This window comes from Manis pentadactyla, chromosome 5, assembly GCF_030020395.1.
Source record: "Manis pentadactyla isolate mManPen7 chromosome 5, mManPen7.hap1, whole genome shotgun sequence".
NCBI lineage: Eukaryota > Metazoa > Chordata > Mammalia > Pholidota > Manidae > Manis > Manis pentadactyla.
The window spans coordinates 53,636,618-53,656,152 of record NC_080023.1 but is presented as its reverse complement, the minus strand read 5'-3'; the positions used below and the strand labels follow the sequence as shown (position 1 = coordinate 53,656,152).

Genomic DNA, 19,535 nt, shown 5'->3' with positions numbered 1-19,535 from the left:
CCATGTCCAGTGGAGTTCGGAAAAGCAGTCATAGAATGCCAAGGGCAACAGTTCAGAGTCCTTATAATAATCCAAATGAAAGAGAACAAAGCCTTAATTGGAGAAGTGGGAGACTTAACGAAAAGGAAAAGAATAACAAGAGTTTATGTTATATATTGCTTGGGATTTGGCAACAATTTGTTGTGATATACACAAGAAAAAAGGCTTTGATCTTAAGGGACCAATGCCATAGCAGTGTATTAACAGGAAAAGAAGACAACAGATCAACATTGAAGTAAGGGGAATATACCAGTTTGTTTTTCAGTTGTTTTGAGTTTGAAAGCTAGTAGAATGACCCTATAAAATAAATCTGTGAGGAATAAGAGTATAAGTCACAAAAGAATTAACCCAGAGGGATAGAGGTGTTAATTAAATTGATGGATATGGAGAGATTGATGGTAGGGAACCAGAGAGGTTCATGCAGAGAACGTATGGAAATGTCCATGGAAACAAAAGGAGGAGCAAGCAGCCTCAGAAAAACAGTACTTAGGGATTTCAGTTCATCATGAATGATTTAATACTAAGATAAAGTCATGTGGTGAATATGTCATTAGTGAAACTTAAATGAGAAATTTTTGTCAGTAATAATTGTAGATTGCAAGGACTTATTAATTATTAAGTAGCTGGGGAAAAAAACAAGAGAGACGAAGACTTCGGGTGTGGAGGTGAGCTTAGGAGAGCTGTAGGTTGCAGTGAATTTGGCAGTGATCTGAGTGGACATGGCAGGGAAGGAGCCAGGGGAATGACTGAAGACTTCAAAACAATAAAATAAAACAAAAGGGTAGAATAAGATGCTATGGTCAGAGACATATTTGGGGCAGTTCATTTTGGAAAGAGGCCTTGGAAGTAGCAAAAAATAGTAAAAGAGGAAAAAAAATGTCTGGAGTATAGTGTTGGTGGGGAGAAGTTAAAAATCAGGTTTGGGTGGCTTCAGACCTCTCAGTGATCTCTGGGCAAGATTGGGGGATCCTGGCTAGGGAAATATGATTCATCCAAAAGGGGTATTGGTGTTATTTCACACTACCAGTGTGACAAGTAGTCAGGGCTGCAATCATTTCAACTGGCTTTCATGCTTCTGGGCTTGACATGATTCAACATTTGGAGATGTAACTAATTGTAGCTTTTACTCTGTTCCAGGCGGTGTGGTTACAGCAAGGCAAAACAAGATCCAGAAGAGGAAAAGATGCACTTTCATAATGGGCACAGTAAGCAAATTGTAGAAAGTCAAATGAGAACAAAATTCGGGAGGTTTTATTGTTATTTTTGTTACTTTTCAGATGAGAAGATTTGTAGTAACTGACCCAAACTCTTGTGTTAAAAAACAGAAGTGTTCTGTTACATTCCCATAAAGTATATGAACTCGAGGCATTGCCAACTGACTGTAGGCAATTGCTAAATGGCTTATTTAATTCTTTAAAGCATCCATTCATTATAATCACTAAAATAAAACCTTTTTGCTTATATAAAAAAATACTACATCTCAAACCATATTTCTTGGCCAATTCTAATTCTAGCAACACAGTCAGTAGATATCTATCATTAAATAACACCACAAGATTAAATAAATAAAACTACTCAGTATTTTTTCTTCTTTTCCTAGCATTATAGCAGGAATTTCTCTGAGCAGATCCTCTAGCAGCAGCATTAGTTCGAATGACTTGAAAAAGACTACCTCTTTAAGAGATACAGAAAATCAAGTTAATAACAAAGTTTACCAATCAGCTTAAGTGAATTCTAATCAGTGGTATTTCAATGTGTTCATTTGTCCATAAATAGTACACAATGATTTGATCTGCCATGTACATGGCCGAAAGAGTTTCTTTTGCTTTTATTACTCTGCCATCACCATAAAAGTCAAAATCATTAAGTCCATAATTCATGTGGCAAAGCATCGAGTCCATTTTCATATTCTCATCTTGTTTAATGTATTTTATCCTCAAAAAATCACTGTGATATTGGTAGCCTTTAACTGTGATGAAATTAAGGCTCATAGAATATCAGAATCCTGTGCAAAGCCATTCCATAGCAGAGGTAAAGTGAGAAGTAGAACTTCTGTTTCTTTTGACTTCTCTGTCAGTCTTACTGGACCAAAGCACCAGGAAATTTATTTTAAATTATATTCATAACACAAAAATTAATAATCTCTCATGAGATTTTAAGTGACATACAGAATAACAAACCAATGTGTAAACCACTAGAATTTCATCATCCTGCTCAGTAAACAAAATTGTCTTGTTTTTTCTCCGAGAGTGACTCTGAATATTATTGTTGAAAAATGTGTCTACTCCAACATGTCACATATGCATTTCTTGTACATGCCACAGTCTGACTTCTAAAATTATAAAAATGAGATGGCTAGCTGTAGAAATGACTCCTATAACTCAGGAGAGGGTCTTGGCCACCTTTAGGAAATGGGGATTTAAGCTACAGTTGCATGTTAATAACATTTATAATTTAACTCCTTTATCACAAGGACTTCTGTTTTGATGTACATTTATTTTTACAGTTAAACTGCCAGGAGTAAGAACTTATATTGATCCACACACCTACGAGGATCCCAATCAAGCAGTCCATGAATTTGCCAAGGAGATAGAAGCTTCATGCATCACCATTGAAAGAGTTATTGGAGCAGGTATGACAGTATGTTTAACTCAAACTTTAAACTTGTGTTCGTATTATAGAATGTAATATGTCAATATTCTGATCTAACTCAAAATGCTTTTAATCTTTCATAATTGACTTGCTTTCAGAGTGGTTATAATTAATCATATTTTAATGCTACCCTCAGTGTAACTCATACTTAAACCGGCAAATGTCTGGCTTATAAAATATAAAACTAAACTAGGAAAGAATATATATATGTATATATATATGTTCAAACATAGTATTTAATCAACTGCTATTTATCATATGTTCCATGTGTGTATATATATGTACATATATTTTTTTTTGTAATGCCAAAAAGTACTTACCCAGTTCCAGCACTCAATTGCTCTATTTATAGATCATCTCATCCTTAAGTTGTTTCCCCTTTATCTTGCTATAAGCTTTCTCCTTTCTCATCGCATTAATGGTACTACTAAAGTAGAAAGAAAAGGAAAAAAGAAGTGATTGTCAGTCAATTGCTTTAATTTCTTTTTTACATTCTGTTAAAATTTTTGTAGGTGAGCTAGCTGAAACTAATAACCACCGAAGTATTTTATGATCACCTATAGATGATTTTTCCTGATAAACCATTTATTTCTATCAACATTCATAATGAAGTTTGGACTCCCTGTTTAACACTGTTTTGTTTAAATCTTAATATCCTAGTAAGTTTTAGTGTATATTAGATAAGGGTTTGAAATGAGTGTGTGTGTTTTCCATCTTTATCACAAGGTGAATTTGGTGAAGTTTGCAGTGGACGTTTGAAACTTCCAGGAAAAAGAGAACTACCTGTGGCCATCAAAACCCTGAAAGTAGGCTATACTGACAAGCAACGCAGAGATTTCCTGGGTGAAGCAAGTATCATGGGGCAGTTTGATCATCCTAACATCATTCACTTAGAAGGCGTCGTGACCAAAAGTAAGTACAATGGTAAATTCCTCATGCATGTGTGTACAGCATGAATACCTGAGTTTCTTCTGTAGGTTACTAATTTCCGGATAGAGAGAAAACTAGCCATAGTACTATTATAAAAAATTTCCCTATATTAATAATAATTGTCCTGTATTTTAGTAGCTTCATGTCAAAGCTGATATTCAATGGACTTTTAATTTTGATATATTATTTCAAACATATGTATTAACTTATACTATGACTTCAGTGCCAGAGAAAATGTATACAGAAAAAAAGAAGCATCACAATTTTTTTTTCCTGGCTCTTCTTTCACCTTTTATCCTAATGAAATATTAACTTCAAAGTTCTGATTGAGGCATTGAAGTTTAACATTTAATAGGATTACTCTAGCCATAGGTGCCCTGCCACCTTCTAAGCAATTTTTATAGCCAGATGTATTCCTTTTATTCATTTTTTTAGTGCCATATTTTAATAGTTCTAGGGACAGCAACAGCCTCAGAAGACCAGAAAACTCTTTAAGAATGATTATTTTGTCTAAGTAAATCTAACTTTTATTCAGAAATATCTAGAATTTCACATCTCTTTTAAATTTGTATTAAATGTCTTGTAAATGTGATTATGTGGTAAGCTTCTCAGTGTAAGGATTTCAAATAATTTTTCAGTCACCAGATAAAGGATTTTTTGTGGCACATAACTGAGGACTTAAAAAAATTTTTTTCTTTGTTATTCCCGTGTATTCTCATTCCTTTCTTTATCCCTCATCTTTACATACCACATACTAAATTATCTAAAAACTTTGGCAAAGAAATTTTCTTAGACTTTCTTTTGTAGCATTTGCTCAACTTCCAGTTGCTACTAATCAAGTTTTAAATTATATATGCTAAATGTATGTACCACCGATATGTATTCAATAAATACCTTCAAATCACTAAGTAATGTCAGTTGATTGGATAGCCATGTATACCACTTTCTTTTAAATATAAAAAACAAAACAACAGCAACAATAAAAACACAACTTTTTCACAATAGGGACAAAAAAATAAATAAATAAAAATATTTACCCCACAAGTTAACTCCCAACCGATGATTCATTCTTAATTGATCACAGATGAGAATGGAAAAGCCTCTCTCCAGCCCTAGAAACAGACTCCAGAAAAACAATTTTGATGATTGGCTGAACTTTTAAATCAGCCTGTATTACAGGAGATTGTTTTTTCTCCATTTCTCAAATAGACACACATCTCCAGTAAGAATGCTCATAGGAAAATGTAGCATAGAAATAAAATAACCTGCAGGCACACAGATTTCTTCAAAGCTTTGATGTGTTTCTTCCTCCAGTTGAGTACATGCCGACACGGTATCACACCTTGACAGCACCCAAAGAGGATGCTGTTGGAGCAAACAGGGCATTCCGAAGTCTTATCAGAACAACTGAGTTCCTAAAGAACTGTGGGGGTCAGGGACAAGAGACAGCCATATGGGGGACAAGAAAAAAATGTTTTTTTGGAACAGAATAAAAGGAATTAAAATATTTTACAAAAATAATACCCTATGATAAATGGAAAGGGGTAATTTGAAATAAGAATATAATGTGAAGAACATGACCACCAGTACAATAAAATGAAATCAGAATTTGAAGGTGACTATATTCCATCTGAAGGGAAGGACCTTGAAAGGACATCATTGATAACATGTGGTGCTAGATTTTATAGGAATAAGAATCATAATAATGGTTGAGTAAAATCATTTCCTCTGCAAGGATGGTATTATCTAATATAAAAATGTAATTCTTAACAATATTCATAGTAATAATAGTATGCAAATATACAATTAATTTCATGTCTGCATCTCATCTTTAGTATGATTGTGAAATTTAACTTCCTCAAATAAACTCTGACCAAGACATCCCATTACCCAGGATAATATAAAGCTCCATAGGCAGCCAGTCTACCCTCCATAATGGAGTAAGATGTAATGTTTAGAACAGTACCAGATTACTAATATTATCACAGAAGACACTATTGTATAATTGTCAAGACTATGGACCATGGATCTAGCCACCCTACTTTAATTTTGGTTCTGCCATTAACTACGTGACTTTGCACAGTTAGTTAAAAATTCAGAACTTTAGCTTTCTCATCAGTAATATGGGTAAGAATACTTCATGGTGATGTTGTAAAGGTGTCATGAATGAATACAAGTAAAATTTAGAATGGGCATGACACAGTAGGTACTTGATATATAGTTATTCTACCATTTATCTGTCTTCTTGTACTCTGAACACTACCATATCTATTTCATTGTTAGTCCATTTTAATGTAGTTTATATTTTTTCCTGCCCCCATTGCCTCTTTCTCTGAAATGTGTACCCTCATATTCACTTCCTTTTCAATTCCTTCAAAACTCAAATCAAATTCCAGTACTTCCATGAAGCAATCCCTCAGCATTTTGCTCTGAAGTAATCTTTCTTTTGATTGCTGTGCATATGTAAGGATTTTTGCAACTGTCTGTAGTGATCTTTAATTTTTCCAAAACTCTTACTCAAATCTTCCATTTAATTTTGTCTCTTTTGCATATACTTTTTAGCTAGAAAAAAATCCCTGCTCCTTGAAGACACAGATGATGCATATTATGTAAACCTATTACACCAAACCTAAACTAATTCATGGTCATCTTACGTAAACACATCAAGCCTGACTGTCACACAAACACAGGGCAAATCATATCTTCATCATATTGTTATGCTGATTATGTTAAGATATATTTGTGTATATTTGAGTGTGTGTTTTGAACAAAATTTCAGGTAATTATAGTAGTGAATAAATTACTTATTTTAATCTGTTTAAATGAAGGCATCAGATACTAGTGGACACCACCCCAAAATTATTAGAATATTCACCTGCCTTTATAGACCCCTGCTATATCATAGAACTTGTTTTCTATGAATGGGTCCTGACTGAAACAAACTAATGCAATCAAACTTCTTATACTCAGACAACTAAATTTATCATATAGTTTGAAAACCTTTATTTTTAGAATCAAGTGTCATCAACAAATGATCATATCTGAATTATGTTAGTTCTAGAATTTTGAAGAAGTGCCATGGTTAGGAATACAGATTTTAAATTTCTAATCTAATCAAACATTATTTTTGATGTTGTTGCCATGAAACTACACATATAAGTAAAGCAGACTGTAAATATCTAAAATATTGCTTTGTCTTATTTCTTTTCATGTGTGAATTGAAACTGTATTTCTCCTTAGTAAATGTAACTCTTGATGTTCAACTCGGGAAGTCTTCACCTTGTTTTTAATTTACCATGTTGCAACTCACTTTATCTGTGTCCTTAATTTCATGCTCTCTGATCTGATGTTAATTTATTCAGCAATTATTCTCAACCTGCAGCACACAGATAATGAGACATAAGTGCAACTCAATCTTGTGATTTTTCTGATTGAAGCTGAGGTCGGAGTCTGAAAGAGCATGTCTGTGGCTGGTGCCATCATGAATCTTCATCTTTCCTGTATCACTGCCCTGCATGCCAGGAACGTGGGCCCTCATTCAGATTCTATTTGTGATTTGTTGTTAAACAGGACATATCATAGATAGTTATATATTCTAGAGAATCTTCCTGATAAATGGTGTAAAAAACCCACAGGTCCCAGCTTAATTGACTCATTCACAGTGTAAGATGCTTTAATGTAATATGCACAATGCCAGCTTTTACTCTAAAGAGATTCAGAAATAAAATAAAAAGGGCAAAATTATAATTTCCCCACTACAGCATTCTTAGTTCTTTAAGGTTTATTTTTTTCCCACTCATGGAAATTACTATCAAAACAAACTAAAGGAATATTTCTATGGAGTTTCAGAATTGTTCAAAGTTACATTTCTTAATCTAAGATCATTTACAAATAAACGATTTATCCAGTAAAATTAATAAATTTAATCAAAAATATTAGAGGGACATTAGGTGAATCTCATGATATTTCTTTTCTTTCTATATCTGAAGAGATAGCACAATGACAATTATTAAATTGTCAGATAATTCAGACTTACGTACATTTTTCGTTATCATTCAAAAATAGTATTTCATTCAATTTTATGAAGTCACTTTCATTTTACAGGCCTTAATTATTTTTTACTCAGGGCTATTCTAACAATCTTCAAACTAGCTTTCTCATTTTGGTATTTTTCCCACCTGTGCCTACTGCATACATATGATGTCCTAACATAGATTTCATTAAATCACTGCTTTCTTCTCATGCTTCATCACCAAACAAGCAAAGCAAGCAAAGTACATATATTTTGGTCTCTAACCTGATAGAATTCGGCCATATCTCCCTATTCCATTTCCTTTCCCGAAAACTCTACCTAGTTCTTGTTCTGCTCCTTTAAGATACTTCATGAAGCCCTAGAATGTCCTCCCCAACTTTCCTTAGTGCTACTAGACCTTCACATTTAATTCAATGTGACTTTCTCCATGACATCAGTGTCATCTATCTTCATTTTTCCTTCTAGCCTCAGTATCTGCCTTGCATAGAATAGGCACGGGCACAATAATGTTAAATAGCTGAGCAAAGGAAAGCTTACTAGTTCTACATTAGAATAAAAGCTCCAAAGAGCAGTGGTTCTCATTTTGTTCTGCCCACCTGTTTGTTCCCAGATCAATATATGAAATGCTACACATGCTCAGCATGTGTATGTAGCATTTCATATATTTGTTGAGTGAATGAATTCTCAGCCAGAGACAATCTGAAAAACTCCGGAGACATTTCTCTCTACTTTGCCAATGCTGTATATTATATCATGTTCATCTCTACCTGTTTTATCAACCTCACTACACATGAGCTTCTTGAAATTGAGATATGTTTATAGCCCCTCTGGTGTCCATCACAGGGTCAGACACATTCAGTAATTAAAAAAACAAAACAAATGAATGATATTAATAAGCAAATCACTAAGTTGCAGTTATAAAAACATTTAAAATTAGAGTGATGTATGTTATATTTTCTCTTTAAAAATTAAAATTTGATCTCTAGTCCGTGGGATACAGCAGAGATTATATGACAGAGTTCCTGCCTTTGTGGAGCTTACCATTGGGTGAAGGAGATAGAAACTAAATGAACAAATACATTTTTAATATATTAAATAGAATAAAGCTAGGTGAAGAGACTAGAGATTGCTTCTTTTGAGTGTTGGTGGTTTCTATTTTACTTACAGAAAAGCCTCTCTGTAAGGCTTAAATAGGTCTTACAGATATCTGGAGGCACAGTTTTATAGAAAGACCATAAGACTCAACTGAAACTTGTGTGAAATCCTCAAGATGTAGCAAGACAGCCAGCATTGCTTTAGTGCAATAAATGAGAGTAGTCTGGTACAGCTTAACTTGAAGATATAGTAGGAGAATAGATAGTAAATGAACTCTTTGGTACCTATGACAACCATCCCTTAAGCTGAACTTTGGAGCCTTTGGAGCCGAAATGTAATAAAATCTGACTCCTACATTCATAGCATCAGTCAAGCTGCCTTGTTGGGTACGGATGGTAGGAGCCAATGTTAAGCAGGATGCAGTAAGGAAGCTATCAACATTATTCCCATCTCATTACTGATTAGACCAGGGTTGTGTTATAACAAGAAGGAAAAAGGTAGTTGAATTCTATATATATTTTGAGGCTTATCACAGTAAGACTTTTTGAGAGGTCAATGTGGAATGTGAGAAAAGGAGAAGAGTCAATGACAATTGTAAATTATTTATCCTGAGTACTTTGAAGAAAAGAATTGCCTTTTATGGGGAAAAGTCTAGGGAGGAGCAAGACTGGTTGCTAATCAGTGGATAAATTACGTTTGAGTCCTATATGCGTCCACTTACAGAAGTGTGTGAAGTTGGATTGACTGTTAGTCTGGAGAAGTATAAATGAAAATGTTTGAAGTATGAGTATGCTTCAATTTTACATCTTCCATTTCACAAGAGGAAACTAATTCTATAAGCCAGTGATAAACCATGATAGAAATAAATAAATTTAAAACTGAGGTAGAAATGTAAGTCAACTCATTAATTTGGTACTTGGTTTTCTTTGTTAGTACACAGAGAGAGGTTTAATAAATACAACATAAAATAATTATTAGATATTTACAAGTGCTATTCCTAACAAAATCTAAGCCCTACTCATCTGAAAAAAAAAAATATATATATATATATATATTTATAGAAACGGAGATTTATTGGCCCACAAATTGACTATTTGTAAATTAAGCATTATATTTTTAAAGTTACTTTGATTATTAATAAAACAAAGCTGTTAAATTCCTTAATTCTTAGACTCCCTACCTCCTCTGAAAAGTCCGTAATTTCTGGTTCCATAAGTAACTGTCCACCTTCACTAATACCAGAATAATTCTAATTTGTTTTTAATTTGAGAAATGAGCACCTGATGAAAAAGTTTATAGCAATGTAAACAATCTACAATAAAAGATGTTATGGAAAGTCTGGAATTTCTACTTATAGAGACATTTGTGGTTTTCATGCTCCTTTCTCAGGTAACCATATAGGCTTTTGATTTTACCATCTTTCCCCAAATCAAAATTATATCATTTCATAAATGATTTTTCCTAAAGTGTTGACCAACAAATAAGGACCATAATGGAATCAAAATATCCGTCTACCCTTTTAAGCTCTAGTTGTCCCCTATTTTGTTCTCCCCATCCCCCTTTAGTAAGCATTATCTATTCCTACATCAAATGCAAGATCCCATTTTCTGGTTGACCATTAACCATTAATAATTGAATCATGATGTTTGGGTTGTCCCAAGTTTCTCTTGGAGTAAAAATAATATTAATTTCAAATAGCCGGAAATGTTAGTATACTAAGTGGAATACAACCCAAATAAAATGGTATAGTGAAATAAAACTATTAAGTATATAAGACCTACTTTTAATTATTTACAAGTCTTGTAAATGTTTCTAAGAGAAGCCCAGTGCCAACTGTTCTTCAGTGATTTATGATGCTTGGAAATCAAATGCTCCTTTACAGTCCTAAATGGTATCGTGTGCTTATTGATGAGCTCATGTTTTCAGAAAAGCAAGTGGTATTGATGCAAATAAAAATAATAATCCTAGATTTAGTTGCAGCTCCTATGATGTAGTTCAATCTTTCTCAAAAATGTAACCTGCCTCTGAGGATGCTGCTGAAAGTCAAAATCTCTTTCAATAGATCTATCTGGGCACTGCGATTCTGCATTTCTAACAAGTTCCCAGGAGACGATGGTTCTGCTGCTTGTGAAGGACCATGCTCTGAAAGGCAAGGGCTAGATTGACATTCCCCAAAACTTGGTCTCACCAAACTTTGAGATATCTAATGAAAAGGACTGCATTCCCAGGAATGCCATATTCTCTCATCTCTTGGATTTTGTGATGGACAGTAGCACCAAAAAATCACATAGTAAGGAAAAAAACTCTTTTTTTTTTTACTGTGACAGAAACAAACAAAAAAACCCTCCACATATTATGATATAGTATTCTTAATTATAAGCACAATGTCATATAGCTTATCTCTAGAACTTTTTCATCCTGCATAACCGAAATCTAAACCCATTAAACAGCAACTCCTCCTTTTTCCCTCCCCCCAGCCACTTGCAACCACCTTTCTATTTTCTGTTTCTATAGGATTGACTACTTCAGAAACACCAGGGGCATTTCACTGTAGAACACTTCAGCATGCTTGGAGCATATATAAGTAATAATCATAAGGAGGAATATATTATGTGTTGAGAGAAGCTGAATTCTTACCATATCTGCCTTCTGTGGTTGAATAGTTTGCCATGGCAAAGTCACATACCAAGCCTGTATTAACAGAAAAGAGTAAATATTTGTGGGAATTTTAAATAAATTTTAAAATCTAAAATACATGTTTTGAAATTATAAGCATGATAGTATGGAGAAGGAAACAGCTTTTATAGTCAGTTGGACATAAATTTGATTCCCAACTTGGCTTCTTATATGACTTGCACTAGTCAACCCAAGTGATATATTGAATCTTTTAAGCCTCACTTTTCTTTCTTTGAAAAATGTCTTTGGTAATATCACTGCTGTAGAATTTTAATAAGGATTAAAAATAACATCATGCCTTGTAAAAAGTAGACACTCAATAAATTGTAGCTCTTTATGATTATCAATACCAAATAATAGAATATGAGGTTGGTGAATTCCACAAATAATGTGTTTCTATTATTACTTAGACTCTGCCTGGGCTAGGTCCTCAGTAAATAATATAAAGTAATATAAAAACTCTAGTCTCTGATTAAAATCATGTTTTGACATGCTTTATGAGCTCTTTTTATATAGATTGTTGATAATATGCTTTCAAAATTATTGGCATATCTACTCTTTGTACTTCAAGCTGGATAATGGAAAATGATTTATATGGTTTTATTGAATTTACAAGGGTTAGAGAAGCCACATTAATTATTGCTATGTCATTTTTACAGGCTAGCAGGAACTGAGACAAAACATAAGCCAAACTAAATATAATTAGCATTAAAATGACTCAAGCAAGAAAATAATCTAATGGGTCCTGAAGTGTCTTATTCTTGTCAACAAAAGAAGATCATGCATGTTTGCAAACATTCATTGTAATTGCTTTCCCCCCATTTTCTGAAACATGAGGGGTGTTTTTATGGCCCTATCATATTACTCAGATAATGTTTTTGTTATTGACATTACAACCTTCACTGTCACGAATAATTAATCTGACTTTAAAACTAGGTGACGAAAGGTAAAAAAATCTTACAGGATGAATACCCAGTGCCCATTTCCCTAAAAATAATCACTTTTCTCTCCAAATGTATATCATCCAATGTCAGTAAGTTTTCTGACCAGTTCATTCTCTTTAGAGTATAAATTCTTTCTTCTAAGTTTAGTGAGTTTGGATTGAATTTAAGAAACAAATTTACTCTAGAAAAAGATGTTTTTACATGGGAATTCTATCCAATTCCTGCTGAGTCAATCTTGGGTGAACAATAGTAAATATTTACCACTAACCTATAACTGTAGGAAGAGAGCTCCCAAAATTAGAATAGACAGAAAGAAGAGCTTTTAGAAAAAGAGAGCAGAAGGAAACAAAGTTTTGTAAGTAGAAATATAGGCAAGGTGCTGCAATTAAAAAGGACTTAGGGTAGAGTAGATAAGGGTAGATGTAGATTAGGGTTTCCCTTTTAGGAAGAAGACATCTGCTCATGTGGCATGAGCTTACAGGTGCCAGTTAGGGAAAGCTAAGGCTGCTTCCTGGATATCTGCTGGAATTTAGTTCTTACAATTCCAATTATACTATGACAACTCCCTCAATGGATTTCTGTAAGTGAAAGTCTGGGTCAGAGTAAAAGAGCTACACACAGAAAGATTTCCTGAAATTCCAGGCTGATTCCAGAAAATGTAGGTCTTCTTCTAATTTGACCAGGGCTGGCGTTCAGCAAGTTCATGCCCTTTTGGCTCCATTAGCTCTAAATTTATTGAAATACTTCTATACTACACTGATAAAATGCTGATGCCAAGGTTACTCATGTGTCCTCTTTATATGCCTACTCAGCTTCATCCCTGGGTGCTTTTGAATCCCCGAAATCAGGCAAATGAAGGGGTGATGTCTGGTAGAGCAAGACTTTCTAAGCTACCCCAGTATTATGGCTGGTGTAACTTCTGGAGTATAGGTACCTGTGCCAAAACCATGTTCAAATATTTTGGTTATTACCCTTGAGGAAATATATTGGTTCTGGATTTTGGAAAAAAAGTGGGGAGGGGAGGGGCTTCAACACTAATAAAAAGCTGAAATGTGCTCTGAGATATGAGAATGGGACCAAAAGGGCCCAAAGCAGAATCTTATCTTTTTTAGAGTTCATCTGAGTTCCATTAAAATGGGTGTGGCAGTATCATTAAAATAAAGTTAAATTGGAAGCATTCTCTGTTCATGAACTTAGATTACCATTATCCTAAGGAGAAAAAAATATCATCCTTTATTTTGTTTACTGTCACAGCCATTTACAAATGCAATATGAATCTTCTCTTTTCTTTTTTTTTTTAACCATGGTATTGTATTTCCAGTCAGTGTTAAAATCAGTATTCCCCAACTCATCTCCTGTCACTTCCTGATTTACAAAGCAGAAATCCAGGGCTCGAGTCATATTTGAACTTGATGGGTTCATTTATGACAAGGTGCCTTGGCACATGCCACCTCTTCTTCCTGGAATTTGTCACCTCTCATTATACCAGTGAACTTTCAGTCTTCAAGGTGCAGATCAAATGCCATTTCCAATGCATATTCTCTGCCTATGTGAAGTTTCACCTGAAATACGCATCTATAAACATATGCCAAAGGAATGATTTTAGACAAATTCTTTTATAACTTTATAAACATTAAAAAGGAGAAGAGAAATGTGTCTGCCTTTGTAATATACTTCTCATATTCCATTAAAAGCATATTGATTCTAAATATTTTAAAAGAAGATAATTATCTGACTGAGAAATTAGATACTCCTACCTTACTGTTCTAAATAGTGAGGTTTAAGTGATCTTGAAATGAAAAATTCTCTTTCATATGTAATTATCTAGCTTTCTACATATCTATTTATACTTCCAGATAATATATGAATAGATATGTGAGTTTTAATTCTATGAATTGAATTAATCACTTCTTAAGTAAAATAGAGATATCCTTCTGGAGAATGCCACTAATTTAATTATAATGCATTTCCTGATTATGGAGACCTTGTTTCCTTTCATAATATAAAAAGTTAATTAATAGACATATAAGATAGCAATTTTGCTGTCAGAGGTCTCCTTTTACTTACCTCAAAATAGTTTCAATTAACCCAAATTTTATGTAGTATGCTTTTATTAAAGAGTAAAAGGATATGTTTCACAGTATAGTGAGGTTAGTTTAGCATGACAAAACTAAGATATTTTCTCATATAACAAGGATTTTTGATTATGCATTGTTCACCTTGTGTCACAGACATCTTTTCTATGAAGTACCATAATGTTATGGGGAATAAAATATGATTTATTCTCTTAGTCAACTTACATCTAGCAAGGAAGTTAACCCACAAATTTGATTAAGTTTATAAAATAAGTAAACAGCACATTTTAACTGGTAGGCACTATGGATAAACATATGAAGAGGAAGATAATCATGATAACCCTACGAGGCAGATGTCATTAATAGCCTCATTTTATAGGTGAGAAAACTGAGGCGTAAAGACAATAATTGGTTTTCCCAAGATCACTTTATTAGTAAGTGACTGGATTCAGCGTGCAGCAGTGTGGCTTCAGGGTCTGTCCAGCTAACCTCCAGGCTGCACTTCTAAACCAAACATTAAAGGAAGAGGATACTTTCTATCAGAAGTGAGGACTGCAAGGGAAGTTTCCAGATAACAAGAGAAATTAGAACAGGGTTTTAAAGAATGAAAAAATTTGGATTGATGGAGATGTAAGTGTGTGGCAGAAAGGGGACAGGAGGTAGCCATGAGGAAAGAAATAGCAAGGACATAGAAATAAAGTTAGAAAAACACAACGTAAAATCATAGGATCATAAACAGGGTAGTTAAACCAGATAGGAGTTTTTTATTTAGAATTGTGAGAAAGATGAATGTGTTCACAGTGCTTTGGGAGATATCGTTATTTGGCAAGTTACATAATCATCTTAGTAAAACAAAATTCATCCTTAAACTTATTTTGTGCATAAATCAATCCTGATATTGAAAATTACACATTTTTGCACATCTTAAATGTCAGTCTGTTATTATTCTTAGGATACCTTATTTTCACTGACCCCACCCATCATACTAAGATATCTTCATGTCAGAAATTTACTACCTACTCAAAGAAAACCTTTTTTTTAAAGAATGTAAGTGATTGGATTCAACACGCAGCATCGAATAGTAATAACAATTTCCAGGTAAACTTTTTCTGGATACAAATGCAACATTTGAAAGCTGCAATTCATACCCATTTTCCTTTCAGGTAAACCAGTGATGATAGTGACGGAGTATATGGAAAATGGCTCTTTAGATACATTTTTAAAGGTAAGATATCAGACAAATTTAGTTCTTCAAAGTGTTATTTATGTATTGATTGTGATGTTGAAGTTGAAATTGAACCAGTTTAAAGCTAAATGTTTACACACATAGAAAATTCTGGTGTCAGAATAATTACACTCCAAAAATGAACTTTGGTTTGAAAATTGTCCTTTCTAGGTAACTTACACAAATTCAAATTATATGTCCCTACAGTTTTATTTATGTATATTATGTATATGTTAATTTGCCCTAAAAATGAAAAGAAGCAGAAGGAAGGAAAAAAGGAAGAAGAACAGAGAAAAGAAAGAAAAGCCAAGAGAAAAAAGGTGCTTTTGCAAGTACTTAACTTTCTCAGAGTTTAGAGTATCAGACAAAGCAAGCAAAAAATATCTGCAAGGTCCTTGCCAATCATCTGTATCAAGGATGGGGTCAAACAGGCTTACTCCCCATCTGAGGGCCAGCCATCGTGTGTGCCTGTGAGGTTTTCAATAATGGTTATAGACAATGTTACCAATTTTGTCAGATCTTCAGGGTTTTAGGAAAAGAATATTTTTTATGTGCCAGTATCCAAATCTTAAATATCAGCAACACATTTTATTAGTAAATAGCTTGTGCTAGACAATGTGAACACGTTTGTAGGCCTGATGATAACCTGCAGGCTGGCAGTTTTTCACATTGAGTACAGCAAGTGACACTATCGGACACCAGCATTCCCAAGGATGCTGAGGGGCCTGTGCATGGAATCAGACAGCAGCCTCCTGAGAAGGCAAAGTTCCCTTCTGATCTCCAGCCTCTACCAGATCTTGTTGCCAAATTTCTTACACAGATCTTCAAGGCTCCAGTCTCTTAGGTCACATCATACTTTTGTTTTAAAATAATCATCAGTTTGAACCTTATTCTATGTACCTACGGTAAGTTCAGTGCCCTGGATAAAGACAGGAAAATTCCACGAAATACTAAGTGTGTCCTGGTCGTTGCTCTGTCATTGCCCCCCAACTGCTATTGCACCGTCTCCCTTATATCCTGGGGGCCACTTCTTTACCCCAATATGCCTATCCAGCTGACTTCTTTTCAAGTGCTTCAAAAATGTGCAACGTTAACTAAGGCAAACACTAGGCTGCCGTGATGAACACTCTCCTCTGATGATTCAGAATAAAGGAATTACAATGCAGAAAAGGACAACTGAATGAGATCTTTGACAAGGGCATTCAACACCTCTATGTGCTTTGGCCAAACAGAGGACTGGTAAACATCACAAATATACATTTCCTATATTTGTCCATTCTTCTTCAGGTAGAAATTGTATACGAATTTGTTGATAGTATTAATTTGGGGATTGAAGGAAGACCCTTTCATAGTTTCCCCCAGTGACTTGTGTTGTTGGCTAGTATTCCTACATTGCTTTTACAGAAAAACGATGGGCAATTCACTGTGATCCAGCTTGTTGGCATGCTGAGAGGCATCGCTGCAGGAATGAAGTACCTTTCTGACATGGGCTACGTGCATAGAGACCTTGCTGCCAGAAACATCTTAATCAACAGTAACCTTGTGTGCAAAGTGTCTGACTTTGGACTTTCCAGGATACTGGAAGATGATCCTGAGGCAGCCTATACCACGAGGGTAAGATCTAACACAATGCATTTATGGAACACGAGACTAGAGACATTTAATTTTTAAAGTTTTTAAAGGGCATAGCAAAAAAGGACATTTGTCCAACATACGAAGAGAGAGGAAAAACAGGGGAAGGACAAAAAAATCCAGATAATTCTTTGTGTTAATAGCAGCAAATTCAAATATTAAACTCTGATAAGCAATGTATTCACCTTATGAATCTCAAAAATTCATTTTTTCTTACAGATTCTGAAAATAAAAAGTTTGAGTTCAGAGTGAATACAATATAAAAATCATACAAAGTTTTAAATGTATAAAAAAAGAGACAATCTCCTCCATTATAAGAAATCAGTATAATATATATATATATGAATATATAAATAAGGATAGCATTATTAGGTAGCTTAAACTCTCTCACTGTAGTATGTTCATTCACAAAACAAATACAGAAATATTTAAACCTACCTTTTTGAGGATTCACATGTTAGGGAAGAAAATAACTATTCCTTCAAACAGTTTTGATTTGCTGATTTTAATGCCTAATTGCTTTTCTGGTATACTATGTAAACTGTGAAGCCCACATCTATGGAAAATTGTTCACTAACTCATACTGTCATTCTTAGCATAAATCAACACTTTTACCACCAGTATAATTCTTCCTGTATTAATATGGTATATAACAGGCAATTCTTTCTGTGGAAAACTGGATATTGGTGCAACAGAATTTTCTGGGCAGCCTATGTATTGCACTTCTTGAATTTGAATCCCTTATGATAAATTACATTTGTTTAATTCTAAATCTTTTCAATGTCAAGAAAACATGAAGTTAGATATTTCCATGTTCAATTTTTTAATTAAATGTTTAAACTCCTTGTGAATACAGAAATCTATCAGTGTCTTTTTCGATACACAATTTGTTAACTTTTGTTTCAATATAGAACACTTGTTATCTCACATTCTTAGGTAGATGTGTTACAGACTTTCTTAATTCAACTTCTAAAAATTACTTTCACTCATAGTCTGACAAGAAACTCTTTTCATAGATTATAATGCTGTTTTTTTTTCCTCAATGTTGCTTTGTGACTCTTGGATATTTAGGGATTATACTGTGCTGACTATCCAGAGTAACTTACCTAAGCAAACAAAGCCTTTAATGGTCAGCTTAATAAATCAATAAACTAATGATGGTATATCCCTCTTCTTCTGACCTAATTATCATCACCATTATTTGCATGAAATGAAGCCTCAATTAAAAATGCTCCTGGGATTAAGTTGCACTTAATAAACTTGGCCTAAGCAAAAATGAGGTTATAGAAAAATCCATTCTCAGTATAATTGGTTGATGTCTTAGTTAGATGCATAAAGACTTGTCAATGTCTGTGTCAGTATGCCCTGCTGGGGGAAGGGGGTAATAGGGAGGGCACCAAGTAAGAAAGAGAGGAGGCAGAGATACTGAGACTCTCAAGACTTACTCCTCTGAAATAGGACATGGTGGCAGTTTATGGAAAAGCCATATACTGAGAGATGAGAAGGTAAGGGAACTTTCAGATTATATTGATGTCAAATATGGTCAGAGGACCAGGAAAAAAAATTCTAGGCTGAAGTTTAATGTAATCAACAAACCATAATTTTAAGAAGAAGAATTATAATGTATTATAGAATACCACATATAGCTAGGCCTGATGATGTAATCTTACCTATGAATATTTAATTAACAAAACTATGCTTCAGGAAAATCTTAAAATGGTGTTACCATATACCCAAGGAGCAAATAACTCAAATTTAGTTTGAATAATTCAAATTAACTTCAACTCACAGAGCAATTTCGAGCTCTACATGAAAGTTATTTCCTCATATGTCTTGAAACTTTGGTTCATAAAGAGCAATTTAAGTCCCATATTTCCTAGTACATGAATTAAATTATTTCCTCTCTGCAAAATGAGAAGGCATAAGTTAGTCTTTTTACAAGAAAATATTCAAAAGCTACACTCTCATATCTTTCCCTCAATATTTCTTTTACTTGTAAATGAAAATATGATTTCCTGGGTCTGCCTGTTTTTCAAAATTAAGAGAAAAAAACCTCACCCTAACAGGGGCAGAATATAAAAGTGTTTATTTTGTGAACTAAAAAGAAACCTACCTCAATTTCTTTACCATGTAAAAAATTCCAAACTTGATAATTATGTTTTTTACCATAATTTAATTTCAAGGAATGTTTTAATTTTTTTAATACCTATATCTTAGGCTATATATCTATATAT

The 19,535-nt window shown here is 33.8% G+C and overlaps 1 protein-coding gene across 11 annotated transcripts in view; it reads left to right on the top strand.

Annotated features, from left to right (window-relative positions):
* The window catches only part of EPHA5 (EPH receptor A5), a 368,176-nt gene that overhangs the window by 316,825 nt on the left and 31,816 nt on the right, over window positions 1–19,535 (top strand). For all 11 annotated transcript variants that reach the window (XM_057502277.1, XM_036918159.2, XM_036918158.2 and 8 more), the window contains 5 exons: window positions 1,177–1,244; window positions 2,546–2,671; window positions 3,418–3,603; window positions 15,608–15,669; window positions 17,074–17,283. In XM_057502277.1, the coding sequence (XP_057358260.1) occupies window positions 1,177–1,244; window positions 2,546–2,671; window positions 3,418–3,603; window positions 15,608–15,669; window positions 17,074–17,283 (652 nt within the window). The remainder of the gene's footprint in view (window positions 1–1,176; window positions 1,245–2,545; window positions 2,672–3,417; window positions 3,604–15,607; window positions 15,670–17,073; window positions 17,284–19,535) is intronic.